Source organism: Crocuta crocuta, unplaced genomic scaffold (assembly GCF_008692635.1).
Source record: "Crocuta crocuta isolate KB4526 unplaced genomic scaffold, BGI_CrCroc_1.0 scaffold35, whole genome shotgun sequence".
Taxonomy (NCBI): domain Eukaryota; kingdom Metazoa; phylum Chordata; class Mammalia; order Carnivora; family Hyaenidae; genus Crocuta; species Crocuta crocuta.
In genome coordinates, this window is record NW_027530625.1 from 4,827,004 (window position 1) to 4,848,349 (window position 21,346).

At 56.9% G+C, this 21,346-nt stretch overlaps 1 protein-coding gene across 1 annotated transcript in view; it reads right to left on the bottom strand.

Moving 5' to 3' along the window:
- Nucleotides 1–3,019: 3,019 nt before the first annotated feature.
- EEIG1 (estrogen-induced osteoclastogenesis regulator 1) overlaps nucleotides 3,020–21,346 on the bottom strand; it is a 33,599-nt gene continuing 15,272 nt past the window's right edge. The window contains exons 2-11 of the mRNA XM_077768285.1: nucleotides 12,834–12,954; nucleotides 12,518–12,547; nucleotides 10,474–10,590; nucleotides 8,561–8,607; nucleotides 8,287–8,441; nucleotides 6,231–6,335; nucleotides 5,953–6,148; nucleotides 5,370–5,491; nucleotides 5,195–5,264; nucleotides 3,020–3,827 (exon numbers count right to left, since the gene is read on the bottom strand). Of these exons, the coding sequence (XP_077624411.1) occupies nucleotides 3,782–3,827; nucleotides 5,195–5,264; nucleotides 5,370–5,491; nucleotides 5,953–6,148; nucleotides 6,231–6,335; nucleotides 8,287–8,441; nucleotides 8,561–8,607; nucleotides 10,474–10,590; nucleotides 12,518–12,547; nucleotides 12,834–12,954 (1,009 nt within the window). The 3' untranslated portion in view covers nucleotides 3,020–3,781. The remainder of the gene's footprint in view (nucleotides 3,828–5,194; nucleotides 5,265–5,369; nucleotides 5,492–5,952; nucleotides 6,149–6,230; nucleotides 6,336–8,286; nucleotides 8,442–8,560; nucleotides 8,608–10,473; nucleotides 10,591–12,517; nucleotides 12,548–12,833; nucleotides 12,955–21,346) is intronic.

Below are 21,346 nucleotides of genomic sequence, written 5' to 3' on the forward strand. Positions count from 1 at the left end.
CTTCACAGCTGGGCAGGGATTCCCTCCCCTGTGCTCCACAGCCCCAGGTGTGTCTCCGTGGTGACACTTGTCATTGAGTTTTAGGTAGCTCATTTACTTGTTGATCTGGCCTGTGGGTTCCCGGGGATGGAGTCTGTGGTCACTGCTGTGTCCCTGGTGCCCCGAATGAGGAGTGGGAGGATGGGCAGACTTGAAGAGATGTGCCTGAAGCTGGCATGGTTTGCTCCTGCTGGCAGCACGTCTCCTTGGGTCACCTGAGCCTGCCCCTATGGGGACTGCACTCTTCAGAGACCATAGATAGGAGGCACTCCTCTGGCCTACAGCCCAGGGACTTCCTTCTCCATCTCAGACAGACTCTGGGCTCAGCCAAGGGCCAACTTTTCCCTCCCAGGGTGTGCTGTGCAGAAGAGGAAGAGACTCAAAATCAGCCTCCAGGGTTTAAAGGGCCCATGAGTGGGTGTCAGCCCCAGCGGTAGTACAGAAGAGGTCACGTGCAGCAGGGAGGAGGCCCGACGGTCTGGTCTGGTCCCTTCTGGCCTGTCCACAGCCACAGAGGCTTCCTGCCACTTCTGAGCTAATTCAAGGCCAGGGTGACTTGCCTTTCTCAGAGCCTGCCCAAGCTGCTGGCTCCTGTGTACCTTGAGTGTGGGGGGCAGGAAGGGAGGGACCTGGGCCTGGAGACAGTAGTGGCCTGGGGCTTGAGAGGAGTTGGGAACAAACTCAGTGCCTACCTCCCCATGTCAGGCTGCACACCCACTTCTTTCATCCCCCAGCCCATTTACAGCTGAGGAAACTGAGGCACAGACCGTTATTTGTCCTCAGGCTGACTGCAGGGCACAAGTTCCAGTGGTTAGAACTTGTGCCCTGAGATCAGAGTTGCCACTTAGTAGGTGTGAGACTGGCAAGAAATTGCCCTCCTGGGCCTCAGTTTCCTCCCCGGGAATCCGGAGTAGTGAAGGTGCTAATTGTGACGGCAGCCAGGACAGGGGAGACCCAGGCCACCTACATCATTCCCCCATTCCCAGATGTCAACCCACAGCTGGCTTTCTTCTGACGCTGACCACGCGGTGAAACAAACAAAACCCAACGTGCCATAACAAACAAAAATTGCGATTTAATTTTTTCCCCCAACCAATACACGGACACTAGGTTGATTTCCCCTCATGATGTGATTTTCTACAACAGAAGCCGGGAGACAGAGATACAAACACAGCCTTCTGAATAAGGGGTGGTGGTGGCGGCAACATTCTGTTAGAAAGGAGGGGAATTAAAAAAAAAAAAGAAAAAAGAAAAAAGATACCCCTCCCCACCCCACCCCCCATTTCCCAGCTCAACCCTCTAAGAGAGAGGAGAACACGGCAGATCTCCATCCCCGCAGAGAACACCATGTGGTCAGTGTGGGGTGACCAGAAAAAAAAGTAACCTAAAAATATGGCAGAATTTTATTTTCTTTAAATCTCCTAGTAAAAACGTTAAACTGTCTTTCAAGAAGATTCCAAACTGGCATTGCATAGACTGATTCCTTTCCAAAAATATCTCTAATATAGTCTTTCTCTCTCTATAGCATTTGCAGTCCAGGACCTGTGGGTGCCTGGCGGGAATTCGCCGAGCTTCACAGGACCAGACTGGAGAAAGGGCTCCAGGCCTCGGGCTCCGGCTAGTGCTAATTTGGATGTGGCCGAATTCTCAGTCCGATTACCCTGGCCCAGGCCTGGCATGGGAGGATGTGGCAGGCTCTGTCTACCTCTGGGGTGACTGTCAAGCCCAGACCTCGCCTTGAGTGGGGCTGGGCTTCCTGGTTTGGGGGGGGAGGTCCCAACAGCACCAGAGCTGGCTCTTTTATGCTTGAAGCCCAGAACTTTGAGCCAGAGCCCAAATACACTCGGACTGCGTTGCCCCACTGGGCGGAGGTGGTGCGGGCACAGAAGGGGCGGAGAGGGCTCTCTCATCTCCTGGGGGTCACTTCATCTGGAGACTGCACAGAGCCAGCTCCCTTTTAAAGTGCCAGCTGCCGGTGGGGCAGGAAGGGACCCGCAGGGCTACCCGGAGCCCTCTCCAGCCACAGTAAGTACTCTGCCGGGTCTCGGCAAGAGCCGCCTCACATTCAGCTTCTCAGAGTTAGGGGATTACAAACAAGGACAACGAATCCTAGAAATGTTCTCCTCCCAAGGCTGGGAGGTTCCAACTCTTGCCAGGAGCCCTCCCAGCCTGGGGAGGACCCCCACCGGCACCTGCACCCCACCAGGGAGAGAACCAGTATCCTGCCCCCCCCGTGGCCCCCCTCTGCCCCATCTAGATCCCGAGCCCTGCTGGGACCCAGCCAGCAGGGAGGGCAGAAAACAGAACCACCTCCCCTCACCTGGGGGAGGAGAAAATACCAAACTGTGAACTCAAAAACAAAAAAAAACAAAAAACAACAAAAAAAAACAAAAACAAAAAAGAAAGGAAAAGAGGAAATGTTAAAAGAAAAAAGATATAGGATTAAGTCAACACCAGCCTGCTGGGTTCACACAAAATAAGTGAAATTTCAGAGTGGCGGGAAAGTCTGTCCAGGGACTGGCTGGTAGCCAGAACCCCCAATTTTCAAGCAAGTAAGGAAGACTGGGGAGGGGTGGGGTGCAGACAGCAGAGGTTTTAGCGAGGGGCAGGGGCAGGGCCAGACTGCTCCCCACCTCTCCTTCGCCCAGAGAGGGGGATGCTTCCAGAGGAGGGCTGAGGCTTTTCTGGCCAGGGAGCCAGCTCCAGGCCACCCCAGTCCCAGCCCACCTGCCTCTCGGCATCGGCCCCAGCCTGGGCCAGCTGACCCTGCAGGGACGGAGAGGGGGCTCTGCTTGCCAAGCCCAGCCCAGCCCAGCCCAGCCCGACTCTCAACCCGCAAGGGTTTGGGAGACACCTTCCCTGGCTTCCTACAGGAAACCAGCTGCTCGGGATCCAGCCCCGAGCAGAGGTGAGCCACTATCGACGCTCAGACCTTTCTCGACGTGGGTGTCAGGCCTGAGCTGGAGCTACACANAGACACAGGCGCTGACTGCATAGCAGGCAGTGCCCAGGAATCCTTGCGAAGGGCTCGGGGGAAAGGCAGGCTAGGGCCAGGCGGGCTGTGCTGGAGACAAGCATGTGCAAAGTGCAGGCTGCCGGGGCAGCAGGAGAACATTCGTTGGGGGAGGGGGGTCTCAATGTGGAGTGTGGGTCTGAGGTCTCGGTTCCCAGGAGAAGGCCGCCAGCGGGTCCCCTAGGACCCAGGGAAGGGACGGCTGAAGCACTAAGCAGTCAGGGGGCCGCGGTGGCAGGATTCTGGGGGAGGACTGGCCCGCCCAAGGGCAAGGGGGGCGGTAGAGCAAGGCCCTGCCAGGGCACGGTGAGCCAATGCTCCTGGGGCGAGCAGGGACACAGGGCAAGAGGCCCCTCGGCCACAGGCATCGCCGCACGGAGGTGCCACTGCGTGTCCTCACTGAGGGGCCCAACTGGTCTCCAGCGGGGCAGTCCTGGCCAGCTTGGTCTTGTCCACCTGCTTCGTGGGCCTGCGTGGCCTGCCCCCTAGTGGTTCAGAGGAGAATATTCACAGTGGTGCCCGGGGCCTGGCAGGCCAGGAAGGTCCCGGCATGGATGGGGGGGACAGTGGAATGATGCTTTGGGGGCAGGAGTGGGGCTGGAGTGCACGGAGGAGGCACAGATGAGATGTGGCGCGGAAGGTGATCCGAAGCGGAAGGTCCCTCGTGGAATGATGCGGGCCTGGATGCCCGCGAAGGCAGGGCCCTTCTCCAGGTTGGACACCCGCTCCTCAATGGCTTTCAATTACGACAGGCTCGTAGACCCCAGAGGAGACCCTGTAGGGGAGGGGCGGGGAGGAACAGGTCAGCTTGTCCTTCTAGATGCTCTTCCATGGTAAGTACTCCATGAGCTGGCACTGTTAACTAACTGGCCCTGTTTCACAGAAGGGTAAACTGAGGCTCAGGAAAGCGGAGTCACTTGCCTAGGGCAACGCAGATGGTAAGTATCAGAGTCTGGGCTCTCAGAGCTGCTAGGGGCTGTGCCTGAGTCTTTCCTGAACACCAGCAGCTTACACTGAGGAGCATGCTGCCCCCATCCTCATAGCGGCCCTGGCATGGAAAGACTCCACCCCGCCCCATTTGACAGATGAAGAAACTGAGATGCAGAGGGATTATGAGGCTTACCAAGAAGACAGCAGGCGGTCAGGAAGCCTGGTTGGCTTTTGTTCCCTGCTGAAGCCAGACCCACCCACCCACAGGGTCACGGACATTCAGGGCTTGGGGTGCGGCTCTGCTAGGACCTGGGTCCTCATTAAACTGGTTTCTCCCATCCTCAGTTTCCTCACTGTCACAGGGGGCTAGGGAGTGGTGTTCACAAACCTCCAAGGAGGCATCCTGTTTTCCTCTAGCCCACCTTACCCGGCACAGCCCAGGAAGCCACCAGGAGAGGCGGCTGCAAATCCGAGCCTCAGCCAGCAGGTGTCAGCATAGTGGCACCAGAGGGAAGGTGCCGGCCCCGGGGCAGCCCAGCCAGGTCTCCCCACACCCGGGAACCTAGATGTTCAATGTGCACTTTCCCATCTGGCCCACAGGAAGGGGGTAGGGCTTCAGTACAGCTCTGCACATGGGAACCTCCTCCACTCCTTCATTCAGTGAGCCAGTAAACATGCTACAAATAAATAAATGATCACAAGAAGGCCCTCTATAAACTGCAGAGTTGAAGCCCAAGTTCGGTCTTCCCACCCCGTCATATGTACACATGATGAAGGCACAGATGCATGTTGCTCGCTGCTGCGTCCCCAGCTCCTGACTCAGTGCTTGCTGTGTGGCTGGTGCTCAATTAATACTTGTTCAATAAATAAAACGAGTCAGCATCATCGTTTTTAAGGTTCCCATATCCAGAAGGGAAAAGCAGAGTGCAAAATAAAGACAGATAAAGCCCCTGTTGTGTGCCACGCCCCGTGCCAGGCACTCTCCGAGGCCACCCTGGCAACCCTCAGAACCCACCCCAGCGTGTTGTCCCACCTGGGTGAGACGGTATGGTCCACACCATTTGACGGATAGGGAAACTGAGGTTCAGAGAAGCGACTGGTCCGAAGTCACAACGTGGTGATGAGAACTGGCATTCAATGCCAGGTCAGTGTCGCTCTCCCCATGTGCCCCACGGCCACCCTAGGGACCCATCCCCACACTATCACCCTTACCTGTTGGCCAGCTGGATGCCACTCAGCGTGGCGGAGCCGTCACGGCTCACGAACAGCCGGAGGTTGCTGTCTGTGGGGACACAGGGGAGGATGGAGGCTGAGAGGGGCAGGGGCAGCCGGGGGACCCCTGAAACAGGTGGTGCTGCCCCCAGGCCTCCCCGTGTGGGCAGCTCACCCTCAGTGTTGCTGCCGTCCGTAAAGTCTTGGCTCTGCATGATCTTCTCCACGATGTCGTCCGCGTCGATCCGAGTGTCATCCACCCAGGTCGGGTGACTCTCCACGGAGTCCTTCTTCCGCCTGGGGTGGGGCAGAGCAGGGCAGAGTCACAGCAGTCCGGCCAGGGACAGGCAGGAGGGCACCGGCAAGCCCCTGCAGCACCCAGGCCGCCCTCAGTGCACGTGAGAACGTACTGCCAGCTTGTTCTTCCGGACCTCACCTGGGCCCCCACCTCGGCCACCAGGGCAGGCGCGATGACCTGGTTTTACGGACGCGGACCCGGACGCTCTGAGAGGTTACCTAACCTCTTAGCCTCCGAGAAGCTGCAGGCGCGTCAATGGGGGACCTGCTGCGCTAAGGCACACGTGACGGCACGTGCATGCCAGGCCCAGGCCATGCCCTTCGTGTACATCCTCTGGCTGAATCATCACCACCCAACCCTCTGAGGTGGGGGACCCTGCTGTCCCCGTGTTCCAGGTAAAGCAGCAGAGGTTCAGGGTGCCCCCTGGGAGGGGTCCGCTCTCCAGGAGCACTGTGCTCACCGAAATGAGCGGTCAGACAGATGCGGAGGCCGAGGCGGCCGCGGCGGCTTCTCGGGGGGCCGGTGCTCCCGCTCCCCGCCCTCGGGGCCCTCCACGGTCATGCTGAGGCCGCCCGAAGCGCTGCTGCTGGTGGACGTGTTGCGGCGGTGCGTCAGGTCCGAGAGGCTGGAGGAGCGCGAGTGTTCTGTGCTGTAGCCTGGTGGGCATTTGGGGAGGCTCGTTACTGGGGCGGCCAGGAGGGCGCAAGGCCGGGGGCGCGGGGCCAGGCGGGCACTCACCAGAGATCTTGGACTGCTGGCTGGCATAGCTGGAGCTGCGGGAGTGACCAGAGTGGAACACGTCCTCGGGGCTGGACAGGTTCTGTTCGGCCTCCTCTGGCACCCCTGGGGGGTGGGGGGGACACAGGCTTACCAGCGGCGCCGGCCCCTGCTGTTCACACGCGTCCTCTCACTGAGTCAGGGTGGGGGGTGGCGCACTCAGTGTGTCCATTTAACAGACTGAAAAGCTGAGGTTCTGCTGCCGCCATGGTTCACCATTGGAGCCCAGATTTGTCCGTTGCACAAATATCTGCGGGGCCCTCCTCTGCACAGGGGACCCTACCGGGCGCCGTGAGAGGAGATGGTGCCACAGGCCAGAGGGAAGGGAGAATGTTGAATAATGACCCACAATTAACCACACTGACGTGTGTGTTACAGAACAGGGAGAGGTGTGGACGGGGGTCTGACCCAGTCTGGGCTCAGGGAAGGCTTCTCTGAGGAAAGGGCCTTAATGGGAGGCCTTCAGGAAGCACGGGAGGGAACAAGCCACATAAGGCATCAGGGAAAGAACCTTCCACACATAGGAACAGCAGAAGCAAAGGCCTCGGAAGCTTAAATGAGCGAAAGTCAGCAGAGCCAGAGTGGGAGGAATAAGGGAATGGGGGGTGGCTGACAGTCCTGTCACAGGTCACCCGTAAGCCCAAATTCAGAAACAAACTTTCTGGCATTCGCCAGCAGGAGGCACCAGGGGCCCAGGTGGGACCCACTCAGGGCTCAGCAAGGGCCTGCCCACCAGTTCTGGTCTTAGGAAGGAAGGACTCATCTCGTCTAGCCTCTCCTCAGAGAACAGCACTCCAGGCCACAGGCTAGACCCCAGGCCTGCCGGCGTCCCCGCCCAAAGCCACAGGGCTTCTCAAAACAGGTGGTCTGCAGATGGNCCAGCTAGAGGGGTGCGGGGGCTCAAACCCCACCCTGCCTGGAAAAGGCACCATCTATACTGGGGTGGCCTGGTCCCGCCCCCCACACTCTGCCACCGCTGAAGCTGCGAGAGCGATGGTGCTGGGAAGCCCTTATTTCTGCGAGCAGTCTCCAGGCTGAGGCAGGCTTTCAGCTCCAGGCCTTACCTGACTGAGCCTACAGGAAAAAAGGGGGTGGAAGAAACCCGGCCCTTGAGGTCAGGGCCCTCTCTGCTCCCAGCCACCCCGGGGGCAGAATCACTCCGCAAACATCCGCTGGGCTGCTGGAGGCCAAGCCGCCCTCTCTAATTGCTCTCGTGGGGCAAGTTAGGGCGGCGCGTGCTCCGGGCTCACCCCCGGGACGGGGTATGGCGGCCAAGGCTTGCCCTCATGGGCCCCGCTTCACCAATTGCAGCACGAGACACGGGGTGGCGGGGAGGCTGGAGCCCCCTCTCCTGTGGCCCCACCCCCTAATCGCCATGCTGTCTCCTCTGCGGATTCAGGCGTCCGCAGTTTTTATGGCGTTCGTGATAACGGTAATTTGACAGAAACCCAGTGCTGGGAAACAGAGTACATACGTGTGCCAGGCAAGGCACACGTGTGTGCTCGGCCAATCTCCGAAGCAAGCCGGGACGCGATCACTATCACATTAGGGGAGGACGCAGGGGCCGGAGAGGCAGAGCAGCCAGTGCAGGTCAGCAGCAAGCAGGAGAGCCAAGCTCAGGGCACACCCCTCTGCCAGAGGCACTGCCCGCAACCCACCCCGCAGATTCGGCTCCAAAGCCAGCTCCTCGGAGAGCCCTCCCTGATTGTTCCCAGGCAGATACAGCCAGTGCCTGTCATGGCTCTTGTCACACCTGAAGGTGACCTGGGCTTACTTCTTGTCTGACTGGCTTCTGTCTCTCCTGCGAGACGGGGCCCCGAGGCCAGGACGTGATGCCGGGGTCCCGCACAGAGCCCGGCATGCAGGAAGGGCTCAGACATCGGCCCACATGACCTGCTGTAAACGCCATCCCAACGCCTCTGTCTTTTCAGCAAACGCCCCCCTTGGGACCTGGGGAGACTCAGCTGAGCCTTGGGCCCCGGGAGTGGGGGGAGGCAGGGCAGGTGGAGAAGGGTACCTGAGCTGAGGATGGTGGGCCTCGCCTTGGGGGGCCGGGATCCCGTTAGGGAGTTGGTGCCGCTGCCGCCGCTGCCGGTCCCACCACCCTTGCGCGTCAGCTGCAGGGAGGAGTCCTGGCCCGGGATGGAGATGGACTTGGCGGTGGACGGCGGCCTGAGGAGGGCAGATGGCTGTGACTGGGCTGGCGCACGCTCGGGGTCAGACAAAGTCCCCAGAGCCCAGAGGCGGGAAGGGTCCCTGCGTGGCCCCCCGCAGCCTGTGCCCACACTCACGTCTTAAAGCAGGGGTCTCCGGAGAGCAGGAGCATTCCGATGGTGACCTGCACAGAGGGCGAGGTCAGCCACACCACACCTGCCCCCAGCCCAGGAGCCTCCCCGTGGCCCACCTGCTCCGGCTTCAGATAGGCTGGCCTCCGATACTGCCTCTCCCCCTCACTGGCCCTGGTGAAGCCATCGAGCCGCACCGAGTCCCCGCTTCCTTGGGTGGCGGGCAGAACCGATTCTGACACCTGTTTCCTGAGATGGCCGAGAGGACTCGGGGAGGCGAGGCCTGGCACACAGTGAGCGCCAGCTGGGAAAGTTAGCTACCGTTTCTCCAAAACTGTGCCGAGGAGGGGGCCGCAGTCCCTCTCCAGCCTCACGGCCTGCTCACGGCCTTGGAGTGGGTGAGGGCACACTCCGCGTGGCAGGCAGGCAGGGAGGGGGAGGCTCACGAAGCCCACCTGGTGTGGGGGTTCACCAGGCACAACACGGTGAGTGGGAGTGGGAGATGGGGTGCCCAGAGAGTCAAACCCGGAGGGCGGGGGCTGGGTGAAAGTGTGTTGAGTAAAAGAAAGCAAGAAGCCATCAGAAATTCAGCATCACCCACCAGGGCAGAGACCAATGCCCCAAACAAGGCAAGGCTGGGGCCCCCGAGTACGGGCTGAGAGAAAGCGACAGGGAGAGGGTGATGGGGTAGAGAATGGGTGCTCACAGCCCAGTGCCAACACTGACAAAAATGGAGATCCTTAGGCTGAGACTTTTGTTGTTGTTGTTAAGTAAGCTGTATACCCAACGTGGGGCTCGAATTCATGACCCAGAGAGCATGAGTCACGTGCTCTAAGACTGAGCCAGCCAGGAGCCCCCTGAGACTTTCTTTTTAATGAATTATTTCATCTGGCCTACAAAGTAGGTGATGGCCCCAGGCTGCAGACGAGGGAGGCAGGACTCAGACACAGACTCAAGGGAAGTAAGGGCCCAAAGCCCTGCACACAGGATGTGAGGAAGCTGGCTTTGCAGCCACCTGCACCCCCTTGGGGACCCCTGATTTGCCTGAGGGTGCACGGGGCCACTGGGGCGAGACCGAAAGGTCCCGGTTCCCACCACGACTGGCCTGGACCTTTCTGGGTACCGCTGGTTGTCTCTGCAAAGGGCCTGGGGACTGCAGTGCCCCAGTCCGCCACCTCTGCCTGGCTCTGCTTCAAGCACAACACACTCCCACTGGGTCAGCTCACAGAGGTGTGGTTAGGACAAGTCTGTTTTCTCAGTTGGGTGGAAGGGTGTGGGGAAGAGGAAGAGAGACGTGGTGGCCGAGGCGGGTGTCCAGGTAGTTCTGTCCTGAGAGGCCAGAGGGCTGGCTGCTGGGAGGGAGGGAGCTGCCTCGGCCACCAGAAATGCGCCCCTGGCTGGGCTCTTGGAGCGGCCGCGCTCGGTGTGCCCGGCTCAAGGGATGGCGGGTTCTCCCGCACACTGCCCCTCCACCGCAAGGTCAGGCGGTCTCGTGTCACATGGGGCAATGGCTGGGAGCCGGACCGTGGAACCAAACAGCTGGGGGCCAAGCGTCAGCTCTGCCTGTGACCCCAGGCAAATGAGCTGGCATCTGCAACCCCGTCCTATGCAAAACCAGGACCAAACCAGACACCACACCCGATGGGGCTGTCGTCAGGTGTCATGAGATGCAAGGTGGCAAACACCGGGGGATGCTCATCTCACTGAAAGTGCTCAACCCACCCCTAACAAGACTGCTGGGCTCCACCCGTACTCCCAATTAAAGACGGGGAAACTGAGGCCAGTGGCAGAGCCAGGCTTCTGAGGGTGGTTTTCTGACCCAGGATCTGGGATGGGAATCTGTATTTGCAACAACCCCCCAGGGGATTCTGATGAGGAGCAGGTCTGCCCGGGCTCCTCTGGGGGTGGGGCCCCGGTACCTTGAGGATGGAGTTGTCCTGACGAGTGTTCTTCGTGTCATACCCCTCCAGCAGGCAGCAGCGCACTGTGGAGCCCGAGCCTGCGAACTCGGCCAGGTTCAAGTCGGCGAAGCCCAGCTGGGAGGGACAGAGGAGAGTGTGGGAAGCCGCAGGGGGTGTGGGCGCAGGGCAGGCGGCACAAGGGTTAACTTGTCAAGGTTAGGGGGGCAGGCAGATCCCCCGGACCCGCCCCACAGCCCAGACTGAGTGTTGCATAATGGCACCCAAGGACAGAGGCTGGTCTGGAGCTCACATCCCTGAGCTGCACAAAGCGCCCTTTGTGCCACGTCCCAGAGTGCACTGGGGCAGCGCCTGAGATGAAAGGACATTGTTGCCTGTGACACAGAGGCATTGTTCCCTGGGAAACAAGGCTGTGCTGTGGGAGCCGCGGGGCCAGCACGCAGTGGGGAGGGAAGGCCCGTGGGAACTTGGCATGNAACACCTGGCTGTTCTGGGGTGCAGAGAGGGGCACCGGGGACACAGAGGGAAGTGGGAGAACACTTGAGAACAAAGTGTAGAAGCTACGAGAGCCTTCGATAGCGGGCAGGAGACTGAGTTAAGGCAGGAGTGGGGGGGTGCTGAGATTAAGGACTTGGGGGACAACCACACCAACAAGTGGCATTTACTGACCACCTGCTGCATGCAAGTCTCTACTACCGAGTTTAGGGGCACATATGCCAGAATCCGATTCAGTGGGTTCACATCCTAGCCCTGCCATCAAGTCCTAGGGACCCCCAGTGGGCAGAGGAGGAAACTAAGGTTCTGGGTAAGTGACTTGCCTAGGGCCCCACAGAGCCTAACCAGCAGAGCCAGGCCCGAGGCCAGGCCCCCCTACCAGCACCAAGTCTAGCTGCCCCGCTGGGCCCCAGCTTCCTTCCCCAGAGAATGGAGCGGGGCCTGTTGAGGGCATTTGGTTACGGGACAGGAGGGAAGGGCCTGCAGGTCTGACACGCGCCAGGCACCTGCTAAGTGCCTGTCGGGTGGAGGTGGGCTGCCACAGCCGGCCGCCGGTAGTTCCTTCTGGGCAGCTGTCCTTGCCCGTGAGAATTAACGGGAGGAGAAATTTCCACTACGGGGGCACCTTCCACAGCCCAGTTCTAGCCAGCCTGCCCTCCGTTTCTGCAGATGGCCACACGCGCCCAGGCCAGGGCAGAGTGCACGGCCCAGAACGATGAGCTTCCTGAGCTCCGGTCAGTGGGAAGGGCCACGCCTTCCACGCAGGGCGAGGCGAGGCAAAGGCATTTCCTCTCCGGACTGAGCCCACCCCCTGCTACCAGGCCGCCTCCCAGGGGCTGCGGAGGGTGGGCTGTGAGTCCCCCACCAAGAAGTGGTCTAGGGCAAAGCAGGTTTATTCGAAGCCAGGGGTGACCCTTCCAGAGCCGCCTTCTCCCACTTTTCCCAGTGGGTGCCATGCAAACGGCAACACAGATGTGCAAGAGCGGGGGCTGGCGGGGCACCAAGCACCCAGCCGTACAAGGGGACGCCGTCTCTGTTAGACGCAAGAGGAATCTGAGGACGTGACAGCAAGCCCACGGAGCACCGGCAAGCGGGAGCCACGCTGTAGAACGTGTTTAGAACAAGTCCCTTTTGTGTATCTAAAGACCCTCTTGTCTGCATGTACACAAGTACACGTACGGGGAGCTCATTTTACACTCCTCTAAACCACACACGCGGACGTTTTATTCGCTGCTCTGCGAGTCTGTTTCCTAACTCTCCTTTTCTTGAGCAGTCTGGAGGGACCTTACCGGAGCCAGGGGTGGGATCTGGGGAGGAAGGGGGTGGAAACCGCCTTCTCACTCTGAACTTCTGTGCCATTTGTGTTGCAACAAACTCCTGGGTCCCTTATATTAAGGGCAAAGACGATCAATAAAGACATTTCCAAAAAATAACACATCTCATGCAGAGCTGAGGGTCTCCAGTTTGGGGCAGAGAAGGGGCTGGAAGTTCTCCTGGGAGCCTGTCTCAGGCCCATTCCGCCCCACTAACCCTTCACAGCCCCACTCACCTTGGAATAAGCCTTCCCGCCTTTCAGCTCCTGCACAGAGAGACAGACACACAAGCAGCGTAACCAGGGAATCCAAGGGACCTCGGGTGTCTCCCCAGGGGCCTCCCCACCCCACATCGAACCTGACTGCTGGGGGGAAAGACTAGCCAAGGGGCAGAGCGACTCACTCCATGCTCTCTTGAGGGGACAGGTCAGGGGACGGGCCTAAAGCCACTGGACCGGACCGTTGGCCTCCTCTCCCCCCGCCCCCCTAGCTTTGGCCTTGGGCCCGCAGCCCCGGCCCCAGTCCCGGAGCCCAGCCAGAGCCCAGCCTCACCTTGCGCACCGACACACGGAAGATGCAGGGGTCCAGCAGGCCGGTGGCCGGGTTGGCACTCATCTTACACACGAAGGTGAACCTCTTCCGCCACCGCACGCAGTTCTCCCGCACCTCCTCCCTGCAGGGCAGGCAGACAGGTGAACACAAGCAGGCAGGTCAGGACAGGTATCAGGGACAGGGCTGGCCTTTAGGGAGGAGAGGGAGGAGGGGAGCTCTTGCTTTTTACTTTGTATCACATAGTGGCTGTGTTTTCCTAATGAGAACATGCCTGTTGTACGTGTTGCAAAAACAAAAATAAGTGATAAAAAGTGAAAAAAAACAAGGTAGGGGTGAGGTCAGGCTGCAGGCAGCCACTCCTTGCCCCTGCTCCCAGCGCTGCTCCCTCCCCTTGTTCTGTGGCCCCTTCCTCTGCCATTACCTCCCACCACCCCGACCCTCACAACAATCTTCCCCAGCAGATGAAAAGCAAGGTCAACTGCCCAGCGCCGCCCAGTCAGGAACCAGTTGGCCTGCGGAGACCGTTTCTTTGCCACTAACAACAACGATGATAGCAATAATGGAGACGTCTAACGCTCGGATCGTACTTCCCATGTGCCGGGCAGGCCTCACGGCACTCTAGTGGGGCTGCTCCCAGGGCCAGAGACCCACCATCACGCCCGCCCTTTCCAGCCCTTCCAGCGGTGTCTGGGACAGCTACTACCCTCAGCCCAATCCCATATTCACAGACACTGGAGCTCAGGGGGTGGGGGGAGGTGGGGGGGGAGCTAGCACTCTGGCCCGAGGCCCACCGCAGGCACAGAAAAACAGGGACTTGACCTTGAGTGGGGGGCCCCAGGGGCTGCATGCTTCGTTCTCACCATACCGGCCTGAGACACCAACTTGGGGTCCCCAGCTTCCCTGACACTAATGGGGTGGGGGAGGCTGGTCTTCCAGGCCACGCTCCTCCTGCTCCTGGGGAGTATCACACACCGAAAACCGCAACACGCCCTCAACAGGGAAATGCTTGGTGCCCTGGGAGCTCCCCCAGCGTCTCCCGGCTGCTTGGCGGGATCTGGGGTGGCCTGCATGGCTCCCCCAGCCCCCCACAGCCTGCCTGGCAGAGCCTGTGCTCAGGAAGGGGTGGCCACGGAAGGGAAGGGACGGTGTGAGAGACATTACCTCCTGCTTCATCATCCCATCTAACAGGAACAGCCACGTGGACAGATGAGGAAGTGACTGCCCCCCCATCCCCCCGGGGGACCTGATCACAGGTTAACTACCAGACTGGGGCCTGAGGGTGGAGGGTCGGAGGGTCATCTGCACATGGGCATGTTCGCTGCTCACACGAGTAGACAGTAGGCTTCGTGCCACCCCCTCTACAGTTGAGGGCACTGGGGCCCCAAGAGACTCTACCCCGGATCACATCCACAGAGACCAACAGGCAGGATTTGAACCCAGGACTGTCTGACTGCAAAGCATTCGGCCATCACCTTGGTTCACAGGCCACAGAGCCAGGGGAGGGCTGGCAGCGCACCAGGGTTCGGGGGCCAGCAGTCCCTTGCCATGTACCCGAGACCCCACCCATGTCTCCGAGTGGCAAGTACGAGTCAGGCACTGAGCCCGAGGTGGACTTTATGCACAGACCGACAATGACAGTTACCCGGTGACGACTCAGTGTCGCCAGGAGAGGGTGGAGGGAAAGGGTGAGTCAGGGTAGACAACTGGCTGCGGGGGGGTGGGGGTGACGTTCAAGCTCAGACAGGACTGACGAGGGGGGAGGAGCCTGTGGGGGACATAGTTCCAGGCAGAGGAAACAGCATGAGTGAGGAACAAACATACCTTGGTTCCCGTGGCTATGAAAACCCCTGCGCCGAACCTCTCAGGAGCCCCCTCCTGACTCTACATCCTGTCAGGGCCGTGACAAGGGACAACAGGGCTTGGGTCAGGCAGACCTGGGCTCACAGTCCTCAGATGACTGAGTGACTCAGCCAGGGCTCAGCTCTCCACACTCGTGGGTAAAAGAGGCACACTGCCCACTCACTTGGGGGCACCAGAGAGCATCAGCGGGACCCTCAAAGGGCGGGGCTGGGGAGGTCCATGAGACCTGTCTCCTCTGATGAAGGCAATGGGGATCGAGAGGGACTGTCACCAACATGCTCTGACTTTGTGAGGAAGGTGAGCTCCAGCAACTCCCTGCTGCCCCAGTCCTGGTACAAACAGAAAAGCTTAGGGCTAGACGCGACGGAGAGGAAGGAGGGTGCCAAACCCGCAGCAGACATGGCAGGGACCTTCCAGAAGCAGGTGCCACGTGGGGAGCAGGAGCCCTGGGCTGGGGAGCATCCCTGCCCCAACCATGCCGGTTCCACTCATTCATCCAAACACATGCCAGTCCCCGTCCTACACACCGGGACCACAGCAGTGACCATACACTGCAATGGGACAAGAACGAGGTCAGGCAAACCACAAAGAGAAATGATAGTGGATGGGGGAAGAACTAGAATTCTCTTCCTAAAAAAAATTTTTTTTAATGTTTTATTTATTTCTGAGAGAGAGAGAGACAGCGTGAGCAGGGGGAGGTCAGAGAGAGAGGGAGACACAGAATCCAAAGCAGGCTCCAGGCTCTGAGCTGTCAGCACAGAGCCTAATGAGGGACTCGAACCCACAAGCCATGAGATCATGACCTGAGCTGAAGTCGGACACCCAACCAACTGCGCCACCCAGGCGCCCCTAGAATTCTCTTTATTGGCAGGTAATTTGAGCTTGTATGTAGAAAATCACAAAGAGAATCTGCTAAAAACCATCCGAATACAAAAGTTTATTAGCAAGGTTTCAGGATCCAAGATCAATAAACAAAAATCAATTATTTCTACACACTAGTGAACACCCACAATGAAATGAAGGAAATAATTCCATTTATAGTAGAGCCAAAAAGAACACAATAAATACAATCAAATTTCACAAAAGAAGTGCAAAATATATACTCTGAAAACTACAAAACATGATTGAAAGTAATTCAAGAAGATCTAAATTAATGGAGACACACTCCACAGTCATGTTTCAAAAGATCTAATGTTGGTATGACAATACTCACAAACTGATCTAAAAATTTAACACAATCTCAGCTGGCTTCTTTGTAGAAATTTGACACATTGATCCTAAACTTTGGAGATTTAAGGGACCAGAAGAATCAAAGCATCTAGGAAAAGTAGAACAGAACATAATTAAAGGATTCAGTGTCTTGGCAAAACTTCTCCAAAGCTACCATAATTGAGAAAAGATGGTTCTGGCCAAAGAACAGACACACAGATCATCGGAATGGAATTAAGAGCTCAGAAATAAACCTTCACATTTATGGTCAACTGATTTTCAGCAAGGGTGCCTGCCAGTGGGGGAAAAGGACAGTCTTTAACAAAAGTTGCTAGACAATGAAGATATTCTGTGCAAGAGAATGATGTAGGACCCATGTCTCACACCACACACAGTAACTAACTCAATATGAATCAAAGACCTAAATTTAACAGCCCTGCATCATGCCCTGCACTGACAGTGTGGAGCCTGCCTGGGATTCTCTCTCCCTCTCTCTGCCCCTCCCTGACGTGCTCATACACACTCTCTCTCTCAAAATAAGTAAATAAAAACTTACCAAAAAAAAAAAAAGCCCAAACCATGAAATTCTTAGAAAAAATAGGATAAGTCTTTGTGATCTGGAATTAGGCAAGAGTTTCTCAGATAGGACATCTAAAGAATAGGCGGCAAAAGAAAAGTTAGAAATACTGGATTTCAGGGGTAGTCTGTTGAATGGCTCAGTCTATTGAGTGTCTGACTTCAGCTCAGGTCATGATCTTGAGGTTAGTGGGTTTGAGCCCCACGTTGGGCTCTGGGCTGACAGCTCAGAGTCTGGAGCCTGCTTCAGATTCTGTGTCTCCCTCTCTCTTTTCCCCTCCCTTGCTTGGTTTCTCTCTCTCTCTCTCAAAAATAAATAAACATTAAAAAAGAATGAGCTTTCTCAATATTGAGAAAGTATAGACACATTAAAAAAATACTGGATTTCATAAAAATTAGCCTGTTTTGTGATTCAAAGGGCACCATCAAGAAAGTGAGATGGCGGGGAGCCTGGGTGGCTCAGTAAGCATTTGACTTCAGCTCAGGTCATGATCTCGTAGTTAGTGGGTTTGAGCCCCACGTGTTGGGCTCTGTGCTGACAGCTCAGAGCCTGGACCCTGCTTTAGATTCAGTGTCCCCCCCCACCTCCCTGTCTCAAAAATAAACACTAGGGGTGCCTGGGCTGTTGGTTAAATGTCTGACTTCGGCTCAGGTCATGATCTCACGGTTCATGAGTTTGAGCCCCATGTTGGACTCTGTGCTGATAGCCTGGAGCCTTCTTTGGATTCTGTCTCTCTCTTTCAAATAAATAAAAACAAACAAACAAACAAATAAATAAGTAATAAAGTGATAAGGCAGCCCACAGACGAAGGAAAATATCTGCAGAGCATATACATCACAAGGGACTTGTCACCAACAATATAGAAAGGGCACTTACAACTTGATGGTAAAAAGCAACCAAATTTAAAAATGGGCAGGTGATTTGAATAGACATTTCTCTAAAGAAGACACCAAATAGCCAATAAGCACATGAGCAGATGCTCAAGGTCACTGGCCATTAGGGACACACGAATCAAAACTATAATGAGTTACCACTTCACATGCACTGGGAAGGCTATAATCAAGACTGATAATAACAGGGGCGCCTGGGTGGCTTAGTCGGTTAAGCGTCCGACTTTCGCTTAGGTCATGATCTCGCGGTTCGTGGGTTCGAGCTCCGCGTCGGGCTCTGTGCTGACTGCCAGCTCAGAGCCTGGAGCCTGTTTCAGTCTGTGAGTCCCTCTCTCTCTGACCCTCCCCTGCTCACGCTGTCTCTCTCTCTCTCCTAGAAATAAAACATTAAAAAAAAAAAAAAAGACTGATAATAACAGGGGCGCCTGGGTGGCTTAGTCGGTTAAGCGTCCGACTTTCGCTTAGGTCATGATCTCGCGGTTCGTGGGTTCGAGCTCCGCGTCGGGCTCTGTGCTGACTGCCAGCTCAGAGCCTGGAGCCTGTTTCAGTCTGTGAGTCCCTCTCTCTCTGACCCTCCCCTGCTCACGCTGTCTCTCTCTCTCTCCTAGAAATAAAACATTAAAAAAAAAAAAAAAGACTGATAATAACAGGGGCGCCTGGGTGGCTTAGTCGGTTAAGCGTCCGACTTTCGCTTAGGTCATGATCTCGCGGTTCGTGGGTTCGAGCTCCGCGTCGGGCTCTGTGCTGACTGCCAGCTCAGAGCCTGGAGCCTGTTTCAGTCTGTGAGTCCCTCTCTCTCTGACCCTCCCCTGCTCACGCTGTCTCTCTCTCTCTCCTAGAAATAAAACATTAAAAAAAAAAAAAAAAGACTGATAATAACAAGTGACGGTGAGGGGGTGGAGACACCGGAACCCTCCTACGCGGCTGGCGGGAATGGAAACCGGTGCAGCCCCTTCGGAAAACAGTCTGGCAGGTCCTCAAAATGTTCAACTCAGAGTTACCTTATGACTCAGCAATGCTACTCCTAGGTGTATTCCAAGAGAAACGAAAACATGTCCACACACAAAAAAAGATTATGCACAAACGTGCACGGCAGTATCATAATAACACAAAAGTGAAAGCTACCCAAACGTCCATCAACTGGTGAATGAATCCACAGAACACGGTCTATCCATCCAGCGGAATTATTGCTCAGCAACCAAAAGGAATTAAGCACTTACACCTGTTACCACATGGATCAACCCTGAGATATGCTAAGTGAACGAAGCCAGTCACAACTGCGGATTGTGTGCTCCCACTTATGTAAGACATCCAGAATGGGCGAACCCCTAAGAGACAGAAAGACGGTGATTGCCAGGGGCTGGGGGATTTGGGGAAAATGCGGAGGGACTGCCAATGGGTATGGAGTTTCTCTTTGGAGGTGATGAAAATGTTCTAAAATTGACTATGCTGATGGCTGCACAACTCTGTGCGTAGACTAAAAACCACTGAGCTGTGCGCTTTAAATAGGTGAAAAACTGGGGCACCTGGGTGGCTTAGTCGGTTAAGCGCCCGACTTTCCCTTAGGTCATGATCTCGCAGTTCGTGGGTTCGAGCCCCGCGTCGGGCTCTGTGCTGACTGCCAGCTCAGAGCCTGGAGCCTGTTTCAGAGTCTGTGTCTCTCTCTCTCTCTGACCCTCCCCTGCTCACGCTGTCTCTCTCTCTCCTAGAAATAAATAAAAATATTATAAATAAATAAATAAATAAATAGGTGAAAAACCATTTCACCTATGGTAGGTTGGATAAAGAGAGAAAAATGGAGAAAACCGAGGGGAAGGTGGGTAGGAGAGCTGCAAAGAGATGAAAAGGTGAGCGCTATGGGCAGATGGACAGGGAAAGCCCTCAGACGGTGACATCTGAGCTGGGCCTGAAGTGAAGTGAGGGTACAGGCTGGGCAAAGACCAGGGAGAGCTGTCCAGAGATGCAACAATAGCAGATACAAAGGCCCTGAGGTAGAAACGTGCTTGGCAAATGGAAAAGAAGCACAGAGACAAGTGGCTGAATGGAAATGGACGGGAAAGCAGAGGGGATGTGGTGGGTGAGGGAGCAGGGGGTTCGGTGTCATGAGGGGCTTCATGGGCCCAGGAGAGGTCTTTGAATCTTATTCTGACAGTGCCTCTGTCTTGCCACAGGGGCTTCAGGTGGAGGCAGAGAGCAACCCTGGAGTAGGTGGGAGGCAAGGGCGAAAAGCAGCCAGAGGCCCAAGCCGGAAATGGGAGCTGGGGACAGCCATGGCTCCCACGTGGACCCTCAGAGCTCCACTCACCCCCCTCCACTCAACTCAGCCCAGGAGCTGGAAGCGGCCGCTGGAGGCCTGAGGAGAATGCTCACAGCACTGGGCACGTCGACATACCCAGTGGGATTAGGATTAGTGTCTGGGAACAAAAGCCGGACCGGATCGTAGGCCCCCACCCCTCCCCTCCCCTTTGTGAGTCCGCCCTGGGAACGGGCGGCCAGGAAGCCCGAGGCCCTCTCCGGTTCCTGGGGCCCTGCCAGGCCGGGCCAGAGAAAGCCACGAGGTGCCCTCCCAGGCTCAGGTAACAGGTGCCTTCCTCTCCCTCCGCAGGAAGATGGGCCGGGGCAGGGCTCACGGGAACCGGCGCTGGGCCGCCCCCTTGTTTCCACTGGGCTCTAAACACACACTATTCAACGCCACCACTCCCACGGGAGAGGCTCCCAGCTCCGCCCTGGCCCACCCCACGAGCTCACAGTAAAGGTAAAATAAACACTCGGCAGCGGCCACTTCCCGAGGGCCTGCCGTGTGCCACTTGGAGCCCTTTGACGCTGAAAGTTGGGTGTTATCGTGCCCACTCCATGGGCGAGGAGAGTGAGGCTCGGAAAGGCTGAGTAGCCCACCCAGTGTCACAGAGCCACGAGGGAGTCGGGCACCCCTAGCCAGGTGAAATAGAGTCACGGGTTCGGGAGAGGGGCGCTGGAGGGAGATGAACATGGGCTCAGGGGCAGGGGAGGGCTGTTTGTAAAAGAGGCAGGGATGGGGCCGCCAGGCAAGCGGCCATGATGAGCTCCAGGGTGGGAGCCGGCTAGGCCAGGCTTGTGGAAGTCTCAGGGCCTTGATTCACTCATAAGCCTTTTATTAAGCCCTTGGTAGGTGCCAGGCACTGCTGAAGGCCCCGGGGACACAAGCCGTGAAGGAAACAGAAATTCCTGCCCTCCAGAGACTTACAGTCTGGCAGTGCGTAGGAGACCGACAAAATGGGGCAAACACATCCGATGGTGGCGGGAGTGCTGTGGAGGAAAGGGGGCCAGGTGAGGAAGCAGGCAGAGCCCACGTGGGGACAGTGTGAGAGAAAGGTGACCAGGGAGGGTGACATCTGAGCAAAGAGCTGAAGGAGGCAAGAGTGACGTGCCCGACATGTGTAAGAGACTTTCTTTTAATGTTTGTTTATTTGGGGGGTGGGGGAGAGAACAGGAGCAGGGAAGGGGCAGAGAGAGAAAGAGAGAGAGAGAATCCCAAGATTCTCAGAGAGAATCTGACAGTGCAGAGCCTGATGTGGGGCTCAAACTCATGAACTGCGAGATGGTGACCTGAACTGAAATCAAGAGGTGGAGGCTTAACCGACAGAGCCACCCAGGTGCCGCCCTGACATGTTTAACAAAGCCAAGATGGCCAGTGTAGCTGGAGCAGAGTAAGCGAGGGGCTGGTGGGAGCGCAACTGGAGAGGGGGTCATGGCCCCAAGCTTCCAAACCGTGTAGAGGTGCCAGCAATCACTGGCGTCCACGTGTGCACAGGTGGGTAGGGAAGGACCGAGAGACGAGGGGAAGGGTAACCAAGTCCTTTTCTATTCAAACGGGAAATATCAATGTGGTTTGGTTTTTTTTTCTGTTTTTTTTTGTTTTTTTATATTTTTATTTATTTCTAGGAGAGAGAGAGAGAGAGAGAGACAGCGTGAGCAGGGGAGGGTCAGAGACAGGGAGA